General features: G+C 41.4%; 2 protein-coding genes and 2 non-coding genes across 5 annotated transcripts in view; 3 read left to right on the forward strand and 1 right to left on the reverse strand.

The window, feature by feature from the left end:
* Positions 1 to 6,332, reverse strand: part of COG4 (component of oligomeric golgi complex 4) — a 28,230-nt gene extending 21,898 nt beyond the window's left edge. Inside the window, exons 1-4 of the mRNA XM_070398911.1 lie at positions 6,162 to 6,332; positions 3,845 to 3,927; positions 3,020 to 3,134; positions 1,183 to 1,357 (exon numbers count right to left, since the gene is read on the reverse strand). Coding sequence (XP_070255012.1) covers positions 1,183 to 1,357; positions 3,020 to 3,134; positions 3,845 to 3,927; positions 6,162 to 6,320 — 532 coding nt within the window. The 5' untranslated portion in view covers positions 6,321 to 6,332. The remainder of the gene's footprint in view (positions 1 to 1,182; positions 1,358 to 3,019; positions 3,135 to 3,844; positions 3,928 to 6,161) is intronic.
* Positions 6,333 to 6,604: 272 nt separating this feature from the next.
* The window catches only part of SF3B3 (splicing factor 3b subunit 3), a 44,463-nt gene continuing 31,493 nt past the window's right edge, over positions 6,605 to 19,574 (forward strand). Inside the window, exons 1-8 of one of the 2 annotated variants that reach the window (XM_070398914.1) lie at positions 6,605 to 6,903; positions 9,746 to 9,883; positions 11,189 to 11,515; positions 12,251 to 12,423; positions 12,974 to 13,115; positions 14,791 to 14,903; positions 18,190 to 18,327; positions 18,476 to 18,579. In XM_070398914.1, coding sequence (XP_070255015.1) covers positions 9,814 to 9,883; positions 11,189 to 11,515; positions 12,251 to 12,423; positions 12,974 to 13,115; positions 14,791 to 14,903; positions 18,190 to 18,327; positions 18,476 to 18,579 — 1,067 coding nt within the window. In that variant the 5' untranslated portion in view covers positions 6,605 to 6,903; positions 9,746 to 9,813. The remainder of the gene's footprint in view (positions 6,904 to 9,745; positions 9,884 to 11,188; positions 11,516 to 12,250; positions 12,424 to 12,973; positions 13,116 to 14,790; positions 14,904 to 18,189; positions 18,328 to 18,475; positions 18,580 to 19,574) is intronic. The other variant, XM_070398915.1, reaches the window with a different exon arrangement.
* LOC138997471 (small nucleolar RNA SNORD111) lies at positions 11,819 to 11,898 on the forward strand. Its single transcript, XR_011468938.1, has one exon. It is a non-coding gene; the product is annotated as a small nucleolar RNA SNORD111 (small nucleolar RNA).
* On the forward strand, positions 14,440 to 14,572 carry LOC138997511 (small nucleolar RNA SNORA5). The gene has a single exon (XR_011468970.1). It is a non-coding gene; the product is annotated as a small nucleolar RNA SNORA5 (small nucleolar RNA).

The following is a 19,574-nucleotide window of genomic DNA, read 5'->3' on the forward strand; positions in this document are numbered from 1 at the left end:
CTGATGAATGATTCACTCTCATCATTGATGTTTCCATCTCTCTCTCCCTCTCCCTTCCTCCCTGAAATCAATAAAAATACATTTAAAAAAATATGAAAAAATATGTATTAAGCATTTACTGTGTGCAAGATACTATACTAGTAATGCGGATGATTAAAAGATGAATCAGCCATAATCCTATTGTCACAGAAGTTATAACTGAGTGAAAGAGAGAAGCTTTGTGTACAGATAACTATAATAAATTCAGTGTATGATAGCTGTCATAAATAAAGGTGCCCACAAGTCACATTTCTGTTTGAAGTAATCAGAAAAGGCTTCCTAAGGAAGGTGACATTCCATTTCAAAGATGGACTGGATTTTGATACCTGAATAAAAGGAACATACATTTCAGGCAAAGGTTATGAAGTGAGCAAATAGAAACAGAAAGATTAAAAAACAACAACGAGTATTGAGGAGTATTTAAAATAGTACTGTAGTTATACGAGGACTTTTAACTGTGTGGAAGATTGGCGTCTGTAACCCCCAAGTTGTTCAAAGGTCAACTATATTAGTATGTGCCCTGGCATTTGGAGCTCAATAAATATTTGCACAATGAATGGATGCATGAATGAATAGCATGAAATAAGGCTAGAAAGGGTGAGTCAAGATTATGGAAGGCCCAGAATACAAGGCTAAGAATTTAAAAAAATATATATTTTTTTGATTTCAGAGAAGGGAGAAAGAGAGAAAAGAGAGAGAGAGAGAGAGAGAGAGAGAGAGAGAGAGAGAGAGAGAAAGAAACATCAATGATGAGAGAGAATCATTGATCAGCTGCCTCCTGTACTCCCCACACTGGGGATCGAGCCTGCAACCTGGGCATGTGTCCTGTCCGGGAATCTAACTGTGAACTCCTGGTTCATAGGTCAATGCTCAACCACTGAGCCACACTGGCTGGGCAGAATTTAGTTTTTTAAGTAGGCAAGTGGAAAGAACCCACTGGCTAGAGAACAGATCTGCATTCAAATCCCTTTTCCATAAAATAGGAATAACAACACTGCCCTGGGATAATCTGGGCCCATAGAGGGTCTTTTGCCAAACAAAAAAATTTCCTGCCAATAGATGCCCTTCTCCTGCTTGAGTGTGCCTAGCTCAGATTACAGATGCTTACAAGTTAACTAGAAATCAACAGTTTGGGATGCTGACCTTCTTTCCCCTGTCGGCTGAGCTCGATGACTGACTTGTCCAGGCACAAGTAGCGATGAATGTGGGCTGCAGCCTGCTCATAATCTTCATTCCTCAAAGCAGTCTGAACTCCATCCATGCAGAACTTCAGGTCCAAGATATCGTCAGCTCTCTGAATAGCTTGATAGAGGCGGTTCTGCAAAAAGACTTGGTGCTCAGCAACAATGTCCTATTTCAAAAACATCTCTTCAGAAGATAGAAAGATTCAGAGACTGAATCTGGCTAACCATAGGTCCTTTTCAGTTCTCACTGGGAAATTAAAAACACTACCACTCACAAACTGTTATTGCTAATGATCAAGACTACTGACAAGTAGCATGCAATTTAATTTATGTGATCAGATCATTCAACTAATGGAAGCAAGAATGGGGATAATCCATATTTTCTTTCCTTTTTTTTTTTTTAAAGCTGTTCACACCAAGCAAACAGCTTTTATTGTTTATATTTTTATGTACTGACTTTTAGAGAAAGAGAGGAAGGGGAAAAGAGAGAGAGAGAGAGAGAGAGAGAGAGAGAGAGAGAGAGAGGTGATTTGTTGTTTCACCTATTTATGCATTCATTGGTTGATTCTTATATGTACCCTGACCAGGGATTGAACCTGCAACCTTAGTGTATGGGACAAGGCCCTAACCAACTGAGCTACCCAGACAGGGTGATAATCCATGTTTATATCTGGCTTACATTTGACATTTTTGAAACGTGACATTGTAAACCAAGTTATAAAGTAAATGAAAAATGTGGAAACTAATTTTCTACTAGAATGAGCAAGAATGTTTAATAGTAACCTTTAATATGTGAGTTGGTGGCTATGTGGCTTAGTTTTCTGGTAAGTTATTTTTACAGAATCTGAACACACAGATCAGGAAAAGTTATACTATTTCACAGGGCAAATCAAGGCTGGGAATGATTTGTTCAAGAGCATAGACTCTGCTATTCTGTTCAATACAGAAGCCACTAACCACAGAACTTGAAATGTGGCTAGTCCAAATTAAGGTGTGTATGTATAAAATATACACTGGATTTAAAATATCTGATTATAATTTTATGGAAATTGCATATTTATATGGTATGGATATAATGAGTTAAATAAAACATATTTCAAAAATGATTTTAACCTATTTCTGTTTTACTTTTCAAAAATGGCTACTAGAAAATTTTAAAGTCCAAATGTAGTTGGTATTAAATATCTTCTTTTCTAATCTGAATCATTTTTATTTCATTTTCTTGTCTAATTGCCCTGGCTAGAACCTCCAGTGTGATGGTAAAGAGAAGCAGCAAGAGGTGACATCTTTGTTTTGTTTCTAATCTGAGGGGGAAAGCAACCAGTCTTTTACCAATAAGTATATTATCTTTGGTTTTTCATAGATGCCCTTTATCAGGCTGAGGCAGTTCCTTTCTATTCCAAGTATTTTGAGTGTTTTGATAAGGGGTGTTAAATTTTGTAAAATACTTTTTTTTGGTCTATAAGATGATCATGTGTATTTTGTCTTTTCCTATTGATATATTACATTAATTTTCATATGTGAAATCAACCCTCCAATCCTGAGATAAATCCCACTTGCACATAGTATGGTCCTTTTTATATGTTGCTGGATTCTGTTTGCTAATGTTGTTGAGAATGTCTGTCTATGTTCATAAGAGCAATTGGTCTGGAGTTGTTTTCTTTTGTTATGATATCTTTGTCTGGTTTTGGTACCTTACATTAGATTTGTATTGGCTAGTGCTGCTCTAATTTCTAGGGTGGTGGCTTTTCTACTGTCTGCTACTAACTCAAACATCAACACCAGAATGGGATTACCTTAGCCAGGTCAAGCTGACGAACTTTGCTGGACACATTCTCAGCGAGGCTGCAGGTAAAGGTGATCATTCCAGCTAGCTGCTTTGCATCACCTTCAATCAACTGCAGGTTGGGACTGGAGATCCACATTGTCAGCACACATGCATGCACAGGGGCAGAAGGTAGTAGTAGTAAGAGATGGGAAAAATCTTTTTGCAGATGGAGACTAGGTCTTTCTACTTCTTTTGTACCTCCCCATAATTCTTAGCTTAAATCACTCTACTAACAGTTTTTCCCCCAAGCGTGTTTTACTGTAAACTCAGGCCTATACTTTAAAGACACCCTTAAATAGGTACTGTCAAAGAATGAGAGAACAGATCTTCCCAACTGTTTTTTTCTCTCTTTATTTTCCCCATCACAATTTATCTCCCCTATACCCTCTTCAAGTGAGCATAAAATGTATTAACCAACAATCTGAGAGGATGTTATCAAAGAGCAATTTTTATGACTACACAATGTTTGTAACAACAGCAGTTCTCAAACTTGAGCCACGCACCAGAGCCTCTTGGTACGCTTACTGAAAAACAGATTCCTGAACCCCCACCCGAGTTTCTGATTCAGTAGGCTTGGGGTAGGGCCCTAGAATTTGTATTTCCAACAAGCTTCCAAGTGATGTTAGTAATGTTGGCACTGCTGGTCAAGGGCACTCTGAAAACCCTTGAGTGTCCACTTTTCCTTGAAGTAATGCTCCTGTTTCACACCCAACTGGCATTTTGTAACAGAGAGGAAACATAACGTATCCAGTTGACCCTGTTGTAGAGTAACTCCTGGGAGATGGAGACTCACCCCATCCGATGGAGAGCGACCATTTTACTTTCAATGCTGTTTTGCTGTTCCAGAAGAGCATCCAGCTCTCTTTCCACCACTTTCTGAAACACAAGAAGCATCCTGTCAATGGAATGCTCAGAAGGAATCCGAAGTTACCTAACCCAACCCCTTAGCGGAAGGGTGAAAGCCATTGCAAATGTCTTCTTTCCTCCCACTCGACTCCCCCAGGATATTAACAACACTTAATTTTTGCAATGACCACACTGCATAGTGATTATTATGTATATCTTACTTCATCTAATAGATGAACACCACAAAGGCGAAAACAAACCTTTACTCAATGTCGGCAGCATAGTGCCTAACACAGGAAAGCCTTTAAAACAGCGGTTCTCAACCTGTGGGTCGCGGCCCCTTTGGGGGTCGAATGACCATTTCACAGGGGTGGCCTAAGACCATCGGAAAACACATATATAATTACATATGGTTTTTGTGATTAATCACTATGCTTTAATTATGTTCAATTTGTAACAATGAACATACATCCTGCATATCAGATATTTACATGACGATTCATAACAGTAGCAAAATGACAGTGATGAAGTAGCAATGAAAATAATTTTATGGTTGGGGGTCACCACAACATGAGGAACTGTATTAAAGGGTCGTGGCATTAGGAAGGTTGAGAACCACTGCTTTAAAATATAATGGCTACACCAACGCAACTTTCAAAGGGGCAGTCACAAAAAGCCTCTTCTTAGCGTGTAATTCTCCCTCAGCCACGCCACTTCCTGCATTGCCTCAATTAACGTAACCTTCTTATGCTTGAGTCTCCTCACCCTAAAATAGGAATAGGAATACATATCTCACGGGACTGTTGTGGGAGCCAAACGAGGTATCAAACATAAAGTACGCGGCTTATGGATCAATAACTGCTATTCCTAGCAACCATGCATGTGTCTGTGAGAACAGTCCAGCAGGACTGAGACGGAAATTCCACCTTGACAGTGATCACATACAAATTCAGCACCAACACTGTTCCGCCTGCAAGACTGACTTTAATTTTCTCCCAAAGAATAGACTGACCCGATGAATGCAAGCTTAGGAACGTGAAGTCAAGAGCGCTTACGTTTCCTACAGCGCGCCTCGCTGAAAAACCTACCCGAAACTGCTGGAGCTGGTGCACGCTAATGCTCGAACATACTAAGATGTCAATGACTGCTCCCTCCACTACCCGCCGAGGCTGGACCCGCCTTCGGCGCGCAGCCTTATTTACAATACGTTTGGTTTTAGGGAACAGCTACTCAATTGTTAGATCAGGGCTTTAAATCTTTTTTCTTTTTTTTTTTTTTTTTTTTATAATTTTTATTTCTTAAAGTATTACAAAGAGTATTACATATGTCTCCTTTTTCCCCCCCATGACATTCCCCCGGCCCCTACCCCCCGCCCCCCCCCGCCCCGTGTCTTGTGTCCATTGGTTAATCTTATATGCATGCATATAAGTCCTTCAGTTGGTCTCTTAATCCCCCCCCCCAACCCTCCCCAGGCTCCCCATTGTAGTTTAACATTCTGTTCAATGTTGCTCTGCTTCTGTATCTACACCTGTTCATCAGTCCATACTGGTCCCCTTTTAAATCTTTTTTCTTTTGACTGGCAAGGCACCCGGCTGACATTCAGAAATGCACTGACAGCGTCAGGTTGCCACAGGCAAGGGAGAGGCCGAAAGGAGGTGAAACGCCCCGAGCTGGAAGGGATCCGGGCGGGATCGAGGCCACGCCCCTCACCTGGCCAGCCGCCGGGGGTACCAGCACGGAAGCGGCTGGTCCAAAACCTCAAGCTTCTACCAAGCTCTGCATGAAACGCTAAAATTACACCCCCCCAACCCCCAATCATTTTTCTGCAAGAGGAAGTTTTAAAACGCTTCCCCTTTATTTGCAAATGACTGCAGGCTTCAATGCGATAACAGGGTGAAAGCATGTCATGGTTAAGCGAATGCAAGACAACCTTGATTCTTATTTTGAGAACCAGGCGGATTGGCACAGACTCTCAATCTAACTTGCATCCCGCGGAGAGCAGGAGGCACCTCGTCTTAAAGGGAAATCAATGGGGGGTGGGGCGGTTCGCCCAGATAACAGGGAGAGCAAGCTTGGGGCATCAGACTGAGTGGAGGGAGATGGCAGGTCCCGAGAACCACTCAGCGACGTTCCTGCTTCTCCAGTAGGTGCTTTTTCTGTTTCCCTCGGCAAGGAGAGAGCTTCCCACAGCCCAGATTTCCCGACTGACGGCTCCTACGCCCACTCCCCCTGGATGCTCCAGGAAAAAGGCTCGGCCCTCCCACCTCCTCGCCGCAGAGCCGTTCGTACACAGCCTCCAGCTCCTGCAGCTCCGTCAGGGAGCGAATGAGCTCGGTGGAGATTTCGGAGCAACGGCCTCCTCCCACTCCCTCAGGCGGCGGAGGCGCCCCTAAGAGCTTCTGAGGGGAACTGAGATCCGCCATCTTGGTCCCCAGTCCGTGTTTCCGGCCCCGCGAGGCCCCTCTCCTCGTTGGCGCGCGGGTGTGTGGGGCTGTCTACGGAAGTGCCCGAGAAACTGATTTTTAAAAAATGTTTACTTTAAAAAGTCTTTTCATGTTCTAGTCTTCTGGCTACAGGCATAAGGTATGTTGAAATAATTTTCAATACAGGGTGGCTGCAAGACCGATGCGTTAAAAAAAAAAATATATATATATATACATCCTTCAGGCGCCGGGGGAGGCCTTTTTCCACCGCGCGCTAACCGGAAGGTCCTCATCTTAAGAGCTAATGGCTGCTGCCGGCGTGTCGGCGTTGGCGGTGGCTTAGGCCTTGAAGGAACTCTGCATCCGTTGGATATCTACACCATCTTCCCGGCTGCAGGGTAAAGAAGCAGCCCCCCCGTCTCCCCCCGGCCCACAGAGGCGTAGAGCGGCCATATAGCAGTGTGCGCCGGTTCTCGGTGCGGCAGCCGAGGTCAGGGGATTCGGGCAAGAAACGAGAGGTCGACAGGAACGCTTGGGACGTGAAAACGGCTGCCAGGAATTGTTCCCTGGTTCTGTCTACAAGGTGGGCAAGAGACCTGGCTAAAAAAAATAAGCCCGTAGGGATTGCCTAGCTTTTAGGCCCTGGTGCTCTTCGGGTTTGGGGGAGCTGTGAGGAAGGGCGGGAGGGAGGTCTCCTGGAGACAGTAGAACAGCACTTACGCGCGAAGGTGGGGGAAGAAACACCCTAACGTGCTGAAAGAGTAAATAACGGAAACAGTCTTCGGAGCGAAGACCCTGTTTTGAATTGCATTTGGGCAGTTGGTTAACGTGTTTCCTCCCCTGATCCTCAGTTTTTATCATTTGCAAAATGGGCAGTGGTGTCGACCTGGAAGACTGCAGCGTTGAAGAGCGGCGGCGTTCGTTCGGCACGTGAGAAGGGATGGAGTGAGCGATCGCAGGCTGTTTTTCTAGTAATCAGACAGGAGAGGTTCGGGAAGTCACAACATTTACCGGGTTTTCGCCCGGGATGGCTCCTGGTGCGTGGTTATTGCAGTTGTAGGCTGATCTTCCTCCGAAATGCACCTTTCTCCATCCCCAGTGAAGGCATAGATTTGGGGGAAGGTGAATCGCACGGACGGGAACGGATGGGGTCAGTTACAAAGGAACTTGAGAGTAGGCCGGTTCTTCATCTAAAAATGTAAAGCAGCCTCGACGGAGCTTTTCGGGGGATCAAAAGTGGTCCGTGATTTCCACCGCTGGTTAAAACAACAACAACACAAAATCAATTGTTTGCCTTTAATATGGCTAATTTTATAGCATGGATCACGTTAACGATAACGTGATAGGGGTTTCATTATGAAATTTGTTGTTGATACCTGCAACATTGAAATTGTTTCAATGAAGTTTTATGACTAGAGGAAGATGCCAGTGTGAACAGATACTTGAGTGTTTTTAAGATTTACGATCGCTACTTTAAAAAATATATATATATATTTAAATGTATATTTTATTGATTTTTTTACAGAGAGGAAGGGAGAGGAATAGAGAGAAACATCGATGAGAGAGAAACACCAATCAGCTGCCTCTTGCACACCCCCCACTGGGGATGTGCCTGCAACCAAGGTACATGCCCTTGACCGGAATCGAACCCGGGACCCTTGAGTCTGCAGGCCGACGCTCTATCCACTGAGCCAAACCGGTCAGGGCTATTTTTTTTATTAATTTCATAGAGAAACATCAATGACTAGAGGCCCAGTGCATAATATTTGTGCATGGGGGCAGGGGGAAGGGCATCCCTCAGCCTGGCCTGTACCCTCTCGCAGTCCAGGACCTCTCAGGGAATGTCCGCCTGCAAGAGCGCACAGGCCAGGCTGAGGGACCCCACTGGTGCACAAATCCGTGCACTGGGCCTCTAGTCCTATATAATAAAAGGCTAATATGCAAATTGTCCCCTCCACTGGGAGTTCGACCAGGGGGCGGGGCAGGCTGGCCAACAACCTGAGGCTCCTCCCCCTCACCAGGCTCCACCCTTGCACGAATCCATGCACCAGGCCTGTAGCTATATGTATAAAAGGCTAATATGCAAAGTGTCCCTCGGGAGTTTGACCGCTCACTATGATGTGTGCTGACTACCAGGGAGCAGTGCGGAATGAAGGAAGGTCCCAGCTGGCAGCCAGGAAAGGGAGGCCCTGGCTGGCAGCCAGAAGGCCCTGATTGGCCTGATTTGGCCTGATTGCCGGCCAGGCCAGGGACCCTTCCCATGCACGAATTTTGTGCACCAGGCCTCTGGTATGGTGATAAAAACTCCCTTCATTGTACTCCTTTAGGGAGGCCTTTTGAAGTGGCAGGAATTTGATTTTGTTTTAGATTTAGTGATTTTAAATTCTAATCACTACTAAGGCATAGAGTTATATAAGAGATGCAAGTGAGAAATACCCTAAGTAAGTTACTAATTTTTATAAGTTAGATGATCACAGAGGTCTGGTTATAGTGAAATAGGGACTCATACATTTTTGGGAATTTAATTGGTGAGTTTTTTTGAAAGTTAATTGGCCACTAGTTATCCAATTTTCAGTTGTATGAATCCTTCAATCCAGCAATTTCACTTCTTTGAATTAATGGTAGAGATATATTCATGCACATATAAGTGACCTACATATGATTTTCTTTACAGCAGTGATCATAATAGCAAGAGATTGGGAACAACCTAAATGTTTATCAGCAGGGTATTGGCTAAATGAATTCTAATATACCCATTCAGTGAAATACTCTGCAAGTGTAAAATAAAAACGAGAAAGCCCTTTTTAGTTATCTCCAACATAGATAAATTGCGGTATAATGTGAGTGTACAATATATAGTACTCAACCTTTACTTTTAAAAAAGATAAAATACGCTACATTTTTGCTTCATACACAAAATATTTGGAAGGACAGAATAGCTATAACTTCGTTGCTTTCCCCAGAGAGGAGAGCTGGATGGCTAGGGAATGGGAGAGTGGAGGGCTTTTTTCTGTGCTTTTGTGTTCTGAACCTTGTGAACACATACCCTATTCAACTACAAGTAAAAGTAGACCTACTTGGTTTCTGTGACAAAGAAAGCAAATACATGGTGTTGCATTAATGGTCCAGATCCTAGCTTCCAACATTTTTACCTCTTGTAATGTGACCTCGGATATATGATTTAATTTCTTAGCCTTAATTTCCTCACCTACAAAATGAGTTTTAATATTAAGTACTTTATAGGTTTCTGGTGAAATTAGAGGCAAAGAGTATATAGTGTCTGGTGAATAGAAGGCACTTTAATTGTGAATATATTGTTCCCCCATAGTCCTTACTGTACTCTTTCTGCTGCCTTCAGCCACAACTTCCTGTATAGAAATAAACAATTTCCCAGTTGATATTTTTCTGTTTTTGTGTGCTTTTAGCTTGCTTTGACTTGGTGTAATCAACGTGTGGATTGTGGAGTGGTGGGTTACTCAGTGGTGTTGTCACCATGTTCCTGTACAACTTGACGTTGCAGCGAGCCACTGGTATCAGCTTTGCCATTCATGGCAACTTCTCTGGTAAGTTGTCCAGTTACTATCTTTCTGAATATAGTATTTTTAATATGACTAGTTTTATGCTTTATATTTTTTAGATTTGGAAATTTGTAATCATTAGAGAACATTAATTTCTAAAATGCTTTATAGCTTCCAAAGCACTTTGGAGTACTTTATTTTATCTGATACCCAAATGACCTTTGGCAAGTAAGGTGGCTCCTGATAAGTGGTGGCATTGAGCAATGAGAATGGATTGGGATGGGTAAGAGTGGGATATAAGATAGGATAGGAAGCCATTAAGATAGTGAAGACCTGACAGTGGGGATAGAAAGTAAAGGATGAGTTTCCAACCTCGGTGGCAGAGAAAATGATAGTAATATTAAGGCAGGTTAGTTGAGACCAAAGAGAGAGTTTGGGCAAAGAAGAACTTAGTTATTTTAAACATTTAGATTAAAGGTGATGACAACTCATCCAGGTGGAATTATGTTGACTATTATGCATTTGGAGGTATTGATAGCAGTTATGACAGCAAGTGAACTTTTTTAGATGAGTTTAGAAAAAAACAGTATATTTTAGATGAGAGTTTTAAAAGTTCTTTGAGATTGCATTTGGGCACTTGGGCACCTGGTCCCCTCTACATCAAACTGCACAAAATAGTAATATGATTTCTTAGAACAATAGCCTTAAAGAGGGACTAGAAAGAGACTTTGGAAATTTTTAATCTTAAGATGCTAAGCATACATTAATACCATTTATGGATAGTGCTCAGTTATGCAGATTGATGGCAAATGTTAGAAAAATAAAGTTTCTAAGAAGTAACTTGTGTAACCACTTAACACTCCGGTGTGGGGTGAATTTCCCTCCAAAATATAAGATGGCGCGGGCAATTATTTAGGTTTCCCGCGCAAAATCAGGGATTTTTATGATACCTATTACCCCAATGGGTATGAAACGGTTCGCATACGCAGGTAGGTATCTTTGTGAACGGCAAACAAACAAATATTTGGTAATACGCAGTTACAATCGGCCCGAGTTTACACGTTTCCCGCACTCCACCGCAAATCTATATGAACCGAGTTAAGACGGCTCCCGCGGAGTACGCGCAATTCACGCGAGCCGACTTAACTCGTTTCCCCCACTCCAAGTGTTAAAAAAAACATTTGATACCATTTTTGTTAGATCATATCAGTTTAAATGGAATAAATTAATTTCAAATACTGAGCCCCCAACCCATTTAATTATATCTGTGTTAAGTGGCATTTTGACTCATCCAGGTTACTTTTTAGAGTAGTTCTGATTTTTCATGATCTTTATTTTTTGGCAATCTAGGAACCAAACAACAGGAAATTGTTGTTTCTCGTGGGAAGATTTTGGAGCTGCTTCGCCCGGATCCCAACACTGGCAAAGTACACACCCTACTAACTGTGGAAGTATTTGGTGTTATTCGGTCACTCATGGCCTTTAGGCTGACAGGTGGCACCAAAGACTACATTGTGGTTGGCAGTGATTCGGGTCGGATTGTTATCCTGGAATACCAGCCGTCTAAGAATATGTTTGAGAAAATTCACCAAGAGACCTTTGGCAAGAGTGGATGCCGCCGTATTGTTCCTGGCCAGTTCTTAGCTGTGGATCCCAAAGGGCGAGCTGTTATGATTAGTGAGTGACTTGCTCTGTTGAATGCATCTCTGACTATTATAGATGCTCAGTTTAGGATAACAATGCTATAATCTTGGCAGTGTGCTAATAAGTCAAAACTGGGTAAAGTTTGGATCATATGTGGATTAACTCCATGGTTTAAAGTTGCTTTTCCTTTTAAAACTTGGAGAAAGTCTTACCATACCTTATCTACTTCTGGTCTAGTTGGAACTTCTTGCTTTTATATTTCTTGCTTTATCTGTAACAAAAAGATTACAATGAAATGATTTTATGTTCTTAGGCAATGAAAATGGTTGCTTTCATCAGCCTGAAGTGATGATTCACATTCATGTCTCTTCTCTGACAAATCTCTTGAAGACAATTCTGTGTATCTGATCAGGCCTCTAGAGGGCAGCCCTCTCTGACCAGTCATAAAATCATTAGATCTAACTGGAAGAAGAAAGGTGGCAATTTTATGAATTATTGTTTAGTTTCTCAATATCGTTAAATCTAGGGCACACTAAAAAATTTTGAAGAGTTAATGGGATATTATGATCCCTATTAAGAAGAAGATGGGTAAAATGATGCTGTTCTCTATTTTAATGATAGAAAGCAAATCCTAAGTTAGTATACTTGTAGATTTTGGGCTGGCTGTTAAAGATTTTTAAAAAAAATTCTGATGAGAACCTATCTGCTCTTTAAGCCCCTCTATTCATTACCTGGAAATCTTGTGTGTTTTGTCTTCTTCAACTACAGGTGCCATTGAAAAACAGAAATTGGTGTATATCTTAAACAGAGATGCTGCAGCCCGGCTTACCATCTCATCTCCCCTGGAAGCCCACAAGGCGAACACTTTAGTATATCATGTGGTTGGAGTAGATGTGGGATTTGAAAATCCAATGTTTGCTTGTCTGGAAATGGATTATGAGGTAATGGGGTGTGTGTGTGTGTGTATGTGTGTGTGTGTGTGTCTGTCTGTGTCTTTTTTTTTTTTAACCCCCAGTCACCTCAGAGCTTTCCTAAGGTTGTTTTTTCTTCATTGTTTGAATCTTCTATCCATGCTGCTAACAAATCTTTTCCATATTCCAAGTGCCTTACTGAAATTTGGAATGTTTCAGAGCTTACCTGTTTATATAATAGTACTTAGCTCTGATTTGAATAATTTCCCTTTGGAAACAGGGTATTTATTGAGAAAAACTGCCTGAGAAATGAGATAAAACTGTTTTGGGGGTATTTTTTCCCACCGAGAGATAGTGAAAGGTGGAAGGCAGTATCCTCCAGATGAGAGAACCTTGGTTCCAGAATTAGGAGACCTGTGTTCTTGTCCCAGCTTTACCATTGCCTAGTAGTGTGATGGCAAACCATTCAGCATCTATGGACGGTTGCTTCCCTGTTTGTAAAATGGAAGAATCCTGATGTCCTTTAAGAGTTTGATTTTATGGTACTGACTCGTCTTTGTGCCATTGTACTCCACTGTAGGAAGCAGACAATGATCCAACAGGGGAAGCAGCAGCTAACACCCAGCAGACGCTTACTTTCTATGAGTTAGACCTTGGTTTAAATCATGTGGTCCGAAAATACAGTGAACCTTTGGAGGAACATGGCAACTTCCTTATTACAGGTATTTTTCTCTCAGAGCTGCTCTGTACCATTTTGCCTGGTCCATTTTACGCCCAAACTTGGGAGGGTTTACTTAATAGGGTCTGGAAGCTAACTTATTTTTTATATATATATTTTATTGATTTTTTACAGAAAGGGAGAGGGATAGAGAGCTAGAAACATCACTGAGAGAGAAACATTGATCAGCTGCCTCCTGCACACTCCCTACTGGGTATGTGCCCGCAACCAAGGTACACGCCCTTGACCGGAATCGAACCGGGGACCCTTGAGTCTGCTGGCCGACGCTCTATCCACTGAGCCAAACCGGTTAGGGCAGGAAGCTAACTTATTTATAGTAAACCTGAGTACCTTGTCTATGTTTGGTGTGGTGGTAGCTACACCAAAAGGATTCTAAGCAGAGGAATAATAACTTGGAGATTACAGGCATACCTTAGAGATAGCGCAGGTACAGTCCCAGGCCACCACAATAAAGCAAATGTGCAATAACGTGAGTCACATGAATTTGTTTTCCAGTGCATTTAAAAGTTTTGTTTAGCCCTGACCGGTTTGGCTCAGTGGATAGAGCGCCGGCCTGCAGACTGAAAGGTCCCAGGTTCAATTCCAGTAAAGGGCATGTACCTTGGTTGCGGGCACATCCCAGTAGGAGGTGTGCAGGAAGCAGCTGATCGATGTTTCTCTCTCATCGATGTTTCTACCTCTATCCCTCTCCCTTCCTTTCTGTAAAAAATCAATAAAATATATTTTTAAAAAAATAAAATTTTTGTTTATACTGTTTATTAAGTGTGCAGTGGTATGTCTAAACAGTGTATGCACCTTAATTAAAAATACTTTATTGTTCAAAACTTTGTTGCTACAAAGTGTTAGCCATCATTTGAGCCTTCAGCAAATTGTAATCTTTTTGCTGGTGGAGAGAGTCTTGCCTTGATGTTGATTTAAACACAGTATCTGCACAGTGCAATAAAACGAGGTATTCGTACTTGCTTACGTTTTGGCTAATGGAATGAAGGATATTGAGACTGTAGGCCAGGAGATTGGTCAGGAAGCTGTTTCACTAGAGTTTGGTAGCGTGAGAGGTGCTAGGAGAGATTCTAATCAGTAGGATTGTGCGAGGAGAGAGTCGAAGGGTGGCAACCAGGTTTCTGGTTTGGCCTTTTTGTTGGTAGTATTTTCGAAAGTCCAGAACCCAGGAGGTAGAATAGGTTTGGGAAAGAACTTGAGTTTGTGAACACATTGTATTTTGAAGGTGCCAGTGCAATATCTATGGTTGGATTATAGATCTGAAGCTGAGAACTCAGTTCTGGGCTTGGAGTTAAAAATTTAGATGTAGCAGCCGTGTCAAATTCGGTGCCTGCCCCCCATGGCAGGCATTGGTCCAGAAGGCTGCCATAGAAACACTGTAGCACATGGGCCCTGGTCCCCTCTGCTGGGCCTCAGGGATAAATTTGGCTACAGACACCAAAAACAAACAAACAAACAAAAATTTAGATGTATTATTGGATATCTGAACAGGTTGAGTCACCCAAACTGGGCTCCATTTTTGTGTAGCATAACTTTCAGGGGAAAACTTGGAATGTTTCTCAGCTTTCAGCACACTGGTTGTGCTAAAGGAGAGAAGGAATTGAAAGCTAAATTCATGGTTATGTCAGATCATTGCTAAGTTTTATTTTCTCTGATAGTTCCAGGAGGGTCAGATGGTCCAAGTGGAGTGCTGATCTGCTCTGAAAACTATATCACCTACAAGAACTTTGGTGATCAGCCGGATATCCGCTGTCCAATTCCCAGGAGACGGGTAAGGTTTTGTTTGCCATAAGAGAAGAGATACTTGTGTTTGTGAAATGAACTTAATTTTTGTAATTATAGTGTAGTCTCTTAGTCTATCTGTTACCAAGTTTTAGTTTCTTTGTAAATGTTATTTTTAATAAAGCTGGTAAAATATGTTCGTAAAAAAAAACAAAATCTCTGAGGAAGGGAATTAAAAACAAAAATTTCCATTTTAGAGGAACCTATGAACATAATCAATTCGAAATTTGTTTCTAGTTTGAAGAAGCCAGGCATATTTGTTGGAGATAAGTTGTCTCTCATTCTGTTTATCTTTTCCCCCTATTCCAACATACAGAAAACTAAGACTAGGACAGTGTATTTCAGTATGCCTATCACTTTAACAGTTAATATTTTGCTGCATTTCCCTTTTCTTATGTTTGTGTGTGTGTATAAGTGTATGTGCATGCATATAAACTTTTTGATGCTAAATCATTTGAAGATAAGTTGCAGGCACCATGATACTTCACTACAAGAATCTAAAATGTGGCTCTTAAGAATGAGGACTTTTTTTTTTGTCTAAAATTTTACATATGTCTCCTTTTTCCCTGCTTGATCCCCCCACCCCGCCAGCCATTACCAACCTTGGCAAGCCCCCACCGCCCCAGTGTCTGTGTCCATTGGTTATGCTAATATGCATGCATACAAGTCATTTGGTTGCTCTCTAACCGCCCCCCCCCTCTCCTGCCATTTGTCTCTGGATCTCTTCTTGTTCATCAAATTATGTTGATCATTATATCCCACATATGAGTGAGATCATGTGATATATATCTTTCTCCAACTGGCTTATTTCGCTTCGCATAATGCTCTCCAGTTCCATCCATGCTGTTGCAAATGGTAAAAGTTCCTTCTTTTTTATAGCGCAGTGTAGTATTCTGTTGTGTAGATGTACCACAGTTTTTAATCCACTCATCTGCTGATGGGCACTTAGGTTGTTTTCAAATCTTAGCTATTGTAAATTGTGCTGCTTTGAACCTAGGGATGCATATATCCTTTCTGATTGGTGTTTGGCTTCTTGGGAGGAGATTTTTTTTATATAACCAAACTACTGATATAATTTACTATTTTATGTAATATAACTAGAGGTTCAGTGCACGAAATTCGTGTACTCAGGGGGTCCCTCAGCCTGGCCTGCGACCTCTCGCAGTCCGGGAGCCCTTGGGGCAGTCATACATCCTTAGCATTGCTGCAGAGGCGGGAGACCGCCACCACTGCTGTGCTCACCAGCCTTGAGCCTGGCTCAGGGCTTCTGGCTGAGTGGCGCTCCCCATGTGGGAGTACACTGGCCACCAGGGGGCAGCTCCTGCGTTGAGTGTCTGCCCCCTGTTGGCCAGTGCGCATCATAGTGACCAGTCGTTCTGCTGTTTGGTTAATTTGCATATTAGCCTTTTATTATATAGGATTATTTTATGTAAAGTTCAGTTTCATTGTTCTCCAAAATTCCCTTATAATCTACAGACTTTCAATCTCCTTTAGTTTAGAATATTTTCCTCTCATTTTTGTTTGTTTTTGGTCTTTTAGGATGCTGCTGTTTTTAAAAAGGCTGGACTAGTTTTCTTGTAGTCTGTCCCATAATTTTTCCCCCATGATTATATCCAGGTTAATATTTTTGGTAGAATTATTCTGTAGGTAGTGCGATATATTTCCCACTAAGTCATGTTAATGTTAGGGGCACACAGTGTTGGTTTGTCTCATTATTGGTGATGCTAAATCAATCATTTTGTTGCGTTGGTGTGTCTCTGCTCTCTTAATCATAAAGGTGCCTTTTTCTTTTAATAATAATTGGTGTGGGATCTGGTGGTGAACTTTGAGACTGTGCAAATGTCCTTTTCCTTAACAGGGTTTTTTTTTTTTCCTTAATCAGCTACTACTTTGGTGGTTGAAAATGGTGTTTTATTGCTCTTAATTTTAACGATTTACTATGAAAATTATTAGGCATATAAAAATAATTAACTTCTGTGTACCCAAGCTTCAGTAATTTTCAACACATAACTAATCTTGAATCATCTGATCTTCCTCAATCTCTCCTCTCAGCCTTGGATTAGTTATCTTTTTGATATTAACTTATAGATCCTGGAGTTAAATCTTTTAGGAGTTACTTTCTCTAATACATGGTATCTGAGTAAGAGTCCATCAATTTTAGAAAACCTGAGAAGAAACTTAGGAAGTTAAATTCTTGGTAAGGGGTAGAAAGTAATTTAGTTTGGTTGATAAGACATTTATTGAACATCCTACTGCAGGGCACTGTCCTTGGCTTTGGGGCTACAAAGAAGTATAAAGCATGTTTTGCCCTTGAAGAGCTTATTTAATGAGAGAAATACAAAATATTGGAAACAAAAAATTCAAAAATCATAGCCAAGGGAATGCCTCTTAGGAATCAAGGGTTGATGTGGAACAGGGCTAATTATGAATGGTTTGGATAGTAGTGGCATAGATGTGGAAGAAATTTATTTATCCACAGCTGAAATGATGATTTTTTGAAGTTTGTGTCTCTTTTGTGACATTTTTCTTTGGAGTTCATTTTTTTTTTTAAATCCTAACCGGGGGAGTGAGGATATTTTTTCCATTGATTTTTAAGCATGGAAGAGAGGGAGGAGAGAGAGGGGGTGGGGGGGGAGAGAAGAGAGAAACATGGATGTGAGAGAGACACATCAATTGGTTGCCTTCCACACACACCCTGACCAGGGGCGGGATTGGCTTACAACCCAGGTACTCAACCTGGGCCAAGCTCTAACCACTGAGCATGCCAGCTAGGGCTGGAGATGGTTTTTGCCTTACTCAGCTAATTAGACTATAGAATGGAATTATGGCTATTTTTTCGTACCCAGGCTTTGTTATGTATTTATAGCAAACAAGAATTTTAGATGTTTTATTACCATAGTTAGCTGGCTGCTCTGGGTTAGAGGTTATATAGAGAGGCTCCAGGTGCCTCTAGGCCAGTGATGGCAAACCTTTTGAGCTCGGCGTGTCAGCATTTTGAAAAACCCTAACTTAACTCTGGTGCCGTATCACATATAGAAATTTTTTGATATTTGCAACCATAGTAAAACAAAGATTTATATTTTTGATGTTTATTTTATATATTTAAATGCCATTTAACAAAGAAAAATCAACCAAAAAAATGAGTTCGCGTGTCACTTATTACTTATTAATAAGTTCACCATCACTGCTCTAGGCCTTGGGTAGTTTGTATTCCAGCTGAAATACAGTATAAGTACTCATTTCTAAGATGTTGGTTGTATATTTAATTTTGCTAGAATGACCTGGATGACCCTGAAAGAGGAATGATTTTTGTCTGCTCTGCCACCCATAAGACCAAATCGATGTTCTTCTTTTTGGCCCAAACAGAGCAGGGCGATATCTTCAAGATCACTTTGGAGACAGATGAAGATATGGTAAGCAGACCATGGTTAGAGGGGGAAAGACTAAAGTACTGTATTTTATTTGCTACTCTGCTTAGCTGTCTTATAATACTGGGCTCCCTTCCATGGCCTATCTTAGCTTCACTTACCTACACTAGAATTATTTTTCTTTTCATTTCAGGTTACTGAGATCCGGCTCAAGTATTTTGATACTGTGCCTGTTGCTGCTGCCATGTGTGTGCTTAAAACAGGCTTCCTTTTTGTAGCATCAGAATTCGGAAACCAGTGAGTAATCCTTTTATTCCCCTGGTTCACCCTGGTTACTGTAACAATTGCCGGAGGGAGAAGATGTGGCTCCAGGGCAGGGAGATTTTCACAAGAATGTTTAGTCTCTCCAGAACAAAGGTTTTGCCCTCCTTTCCCTTTTACATTCTTTCTCTGATTTCCCTACTTCGGTGGCTTTGATCTGTACCTGTGGGTGGCTGCATAGCTTTAGACGGGATCTCCTGAGCTTTTTGCTGCAATTAATATTTATTGAAATACTTAGTATTAAAAGGATGTTCCGCAAACACTTTGTACAAATCTAAAGAGAAGAAAAAGGAAAGCCAGCATGGGGATGTATTATTGAGGTTCCTGCTGTGGGCAGTGGGAACTCACTTCTAGGAGCATCAAGTAAGCAGAGTGCCTCTTAGATGGCCTATCTGAGGGTTAACCATTTGTACGCCATAAGCGTCTAGAGGCAAGTGGCGGACCTTTTTTAATAAAAATATCGTGGCAGTTAACTGGTTAAGAATACCAGGTCCTCTCTCTTCTGGGTTGAAAGTTACCCCTGGGGCATGAATTCCTCTGTATATTCTGTGGCTCGGGCACCCTTCCACAGGGTAGAGTTTTTAGGACAGAGAGTAGGAAGAAAGACGACAGTATACAGGTGGGATGCTGTCAGAATGAGATGAATTTGATCTTGTGAGAAATTCATTGCTGTTGCAGCTGAAATTTGGAAGACTGAAGAGTGGTGATTTGGGACATTAGAAACATGTGGTGTTAGCACATTTAATCGGTACAACAACCTATTTATTAATCAAACACTAATTTAGCATTTGCTAATACATTCCAAGCTGTTTTAAGCACTTTACAAATATTAATGCATAGCATTCCCATTAAGACAGTGCCATTACCCATCACATTTATAGTTTAGGGAACTGCGTTACAGAGAATTTAAGAAATTTAATCACAGAACTAAATCTAACTCAAACCCAGACAGTCTGGTTCCAAAGTCTCTG

This window comes from Myotis yumanensis, unplaced genomic scaffold (assembly GCF_028538775.1).
Source record: "Myotis yumanensis isolate MYYU_CA2020_CCGP unplaced genomic scaffold, mMyoYum1.0.hap1 SCAF_18, whole genome shotgun sequence".
Taxonomy (NCBI): Eukaryota; Metazoa; Chordata; class Mammalia; order Chiroptera; family Vespertilionidae; genus Myotis; species Myotis yumanensis.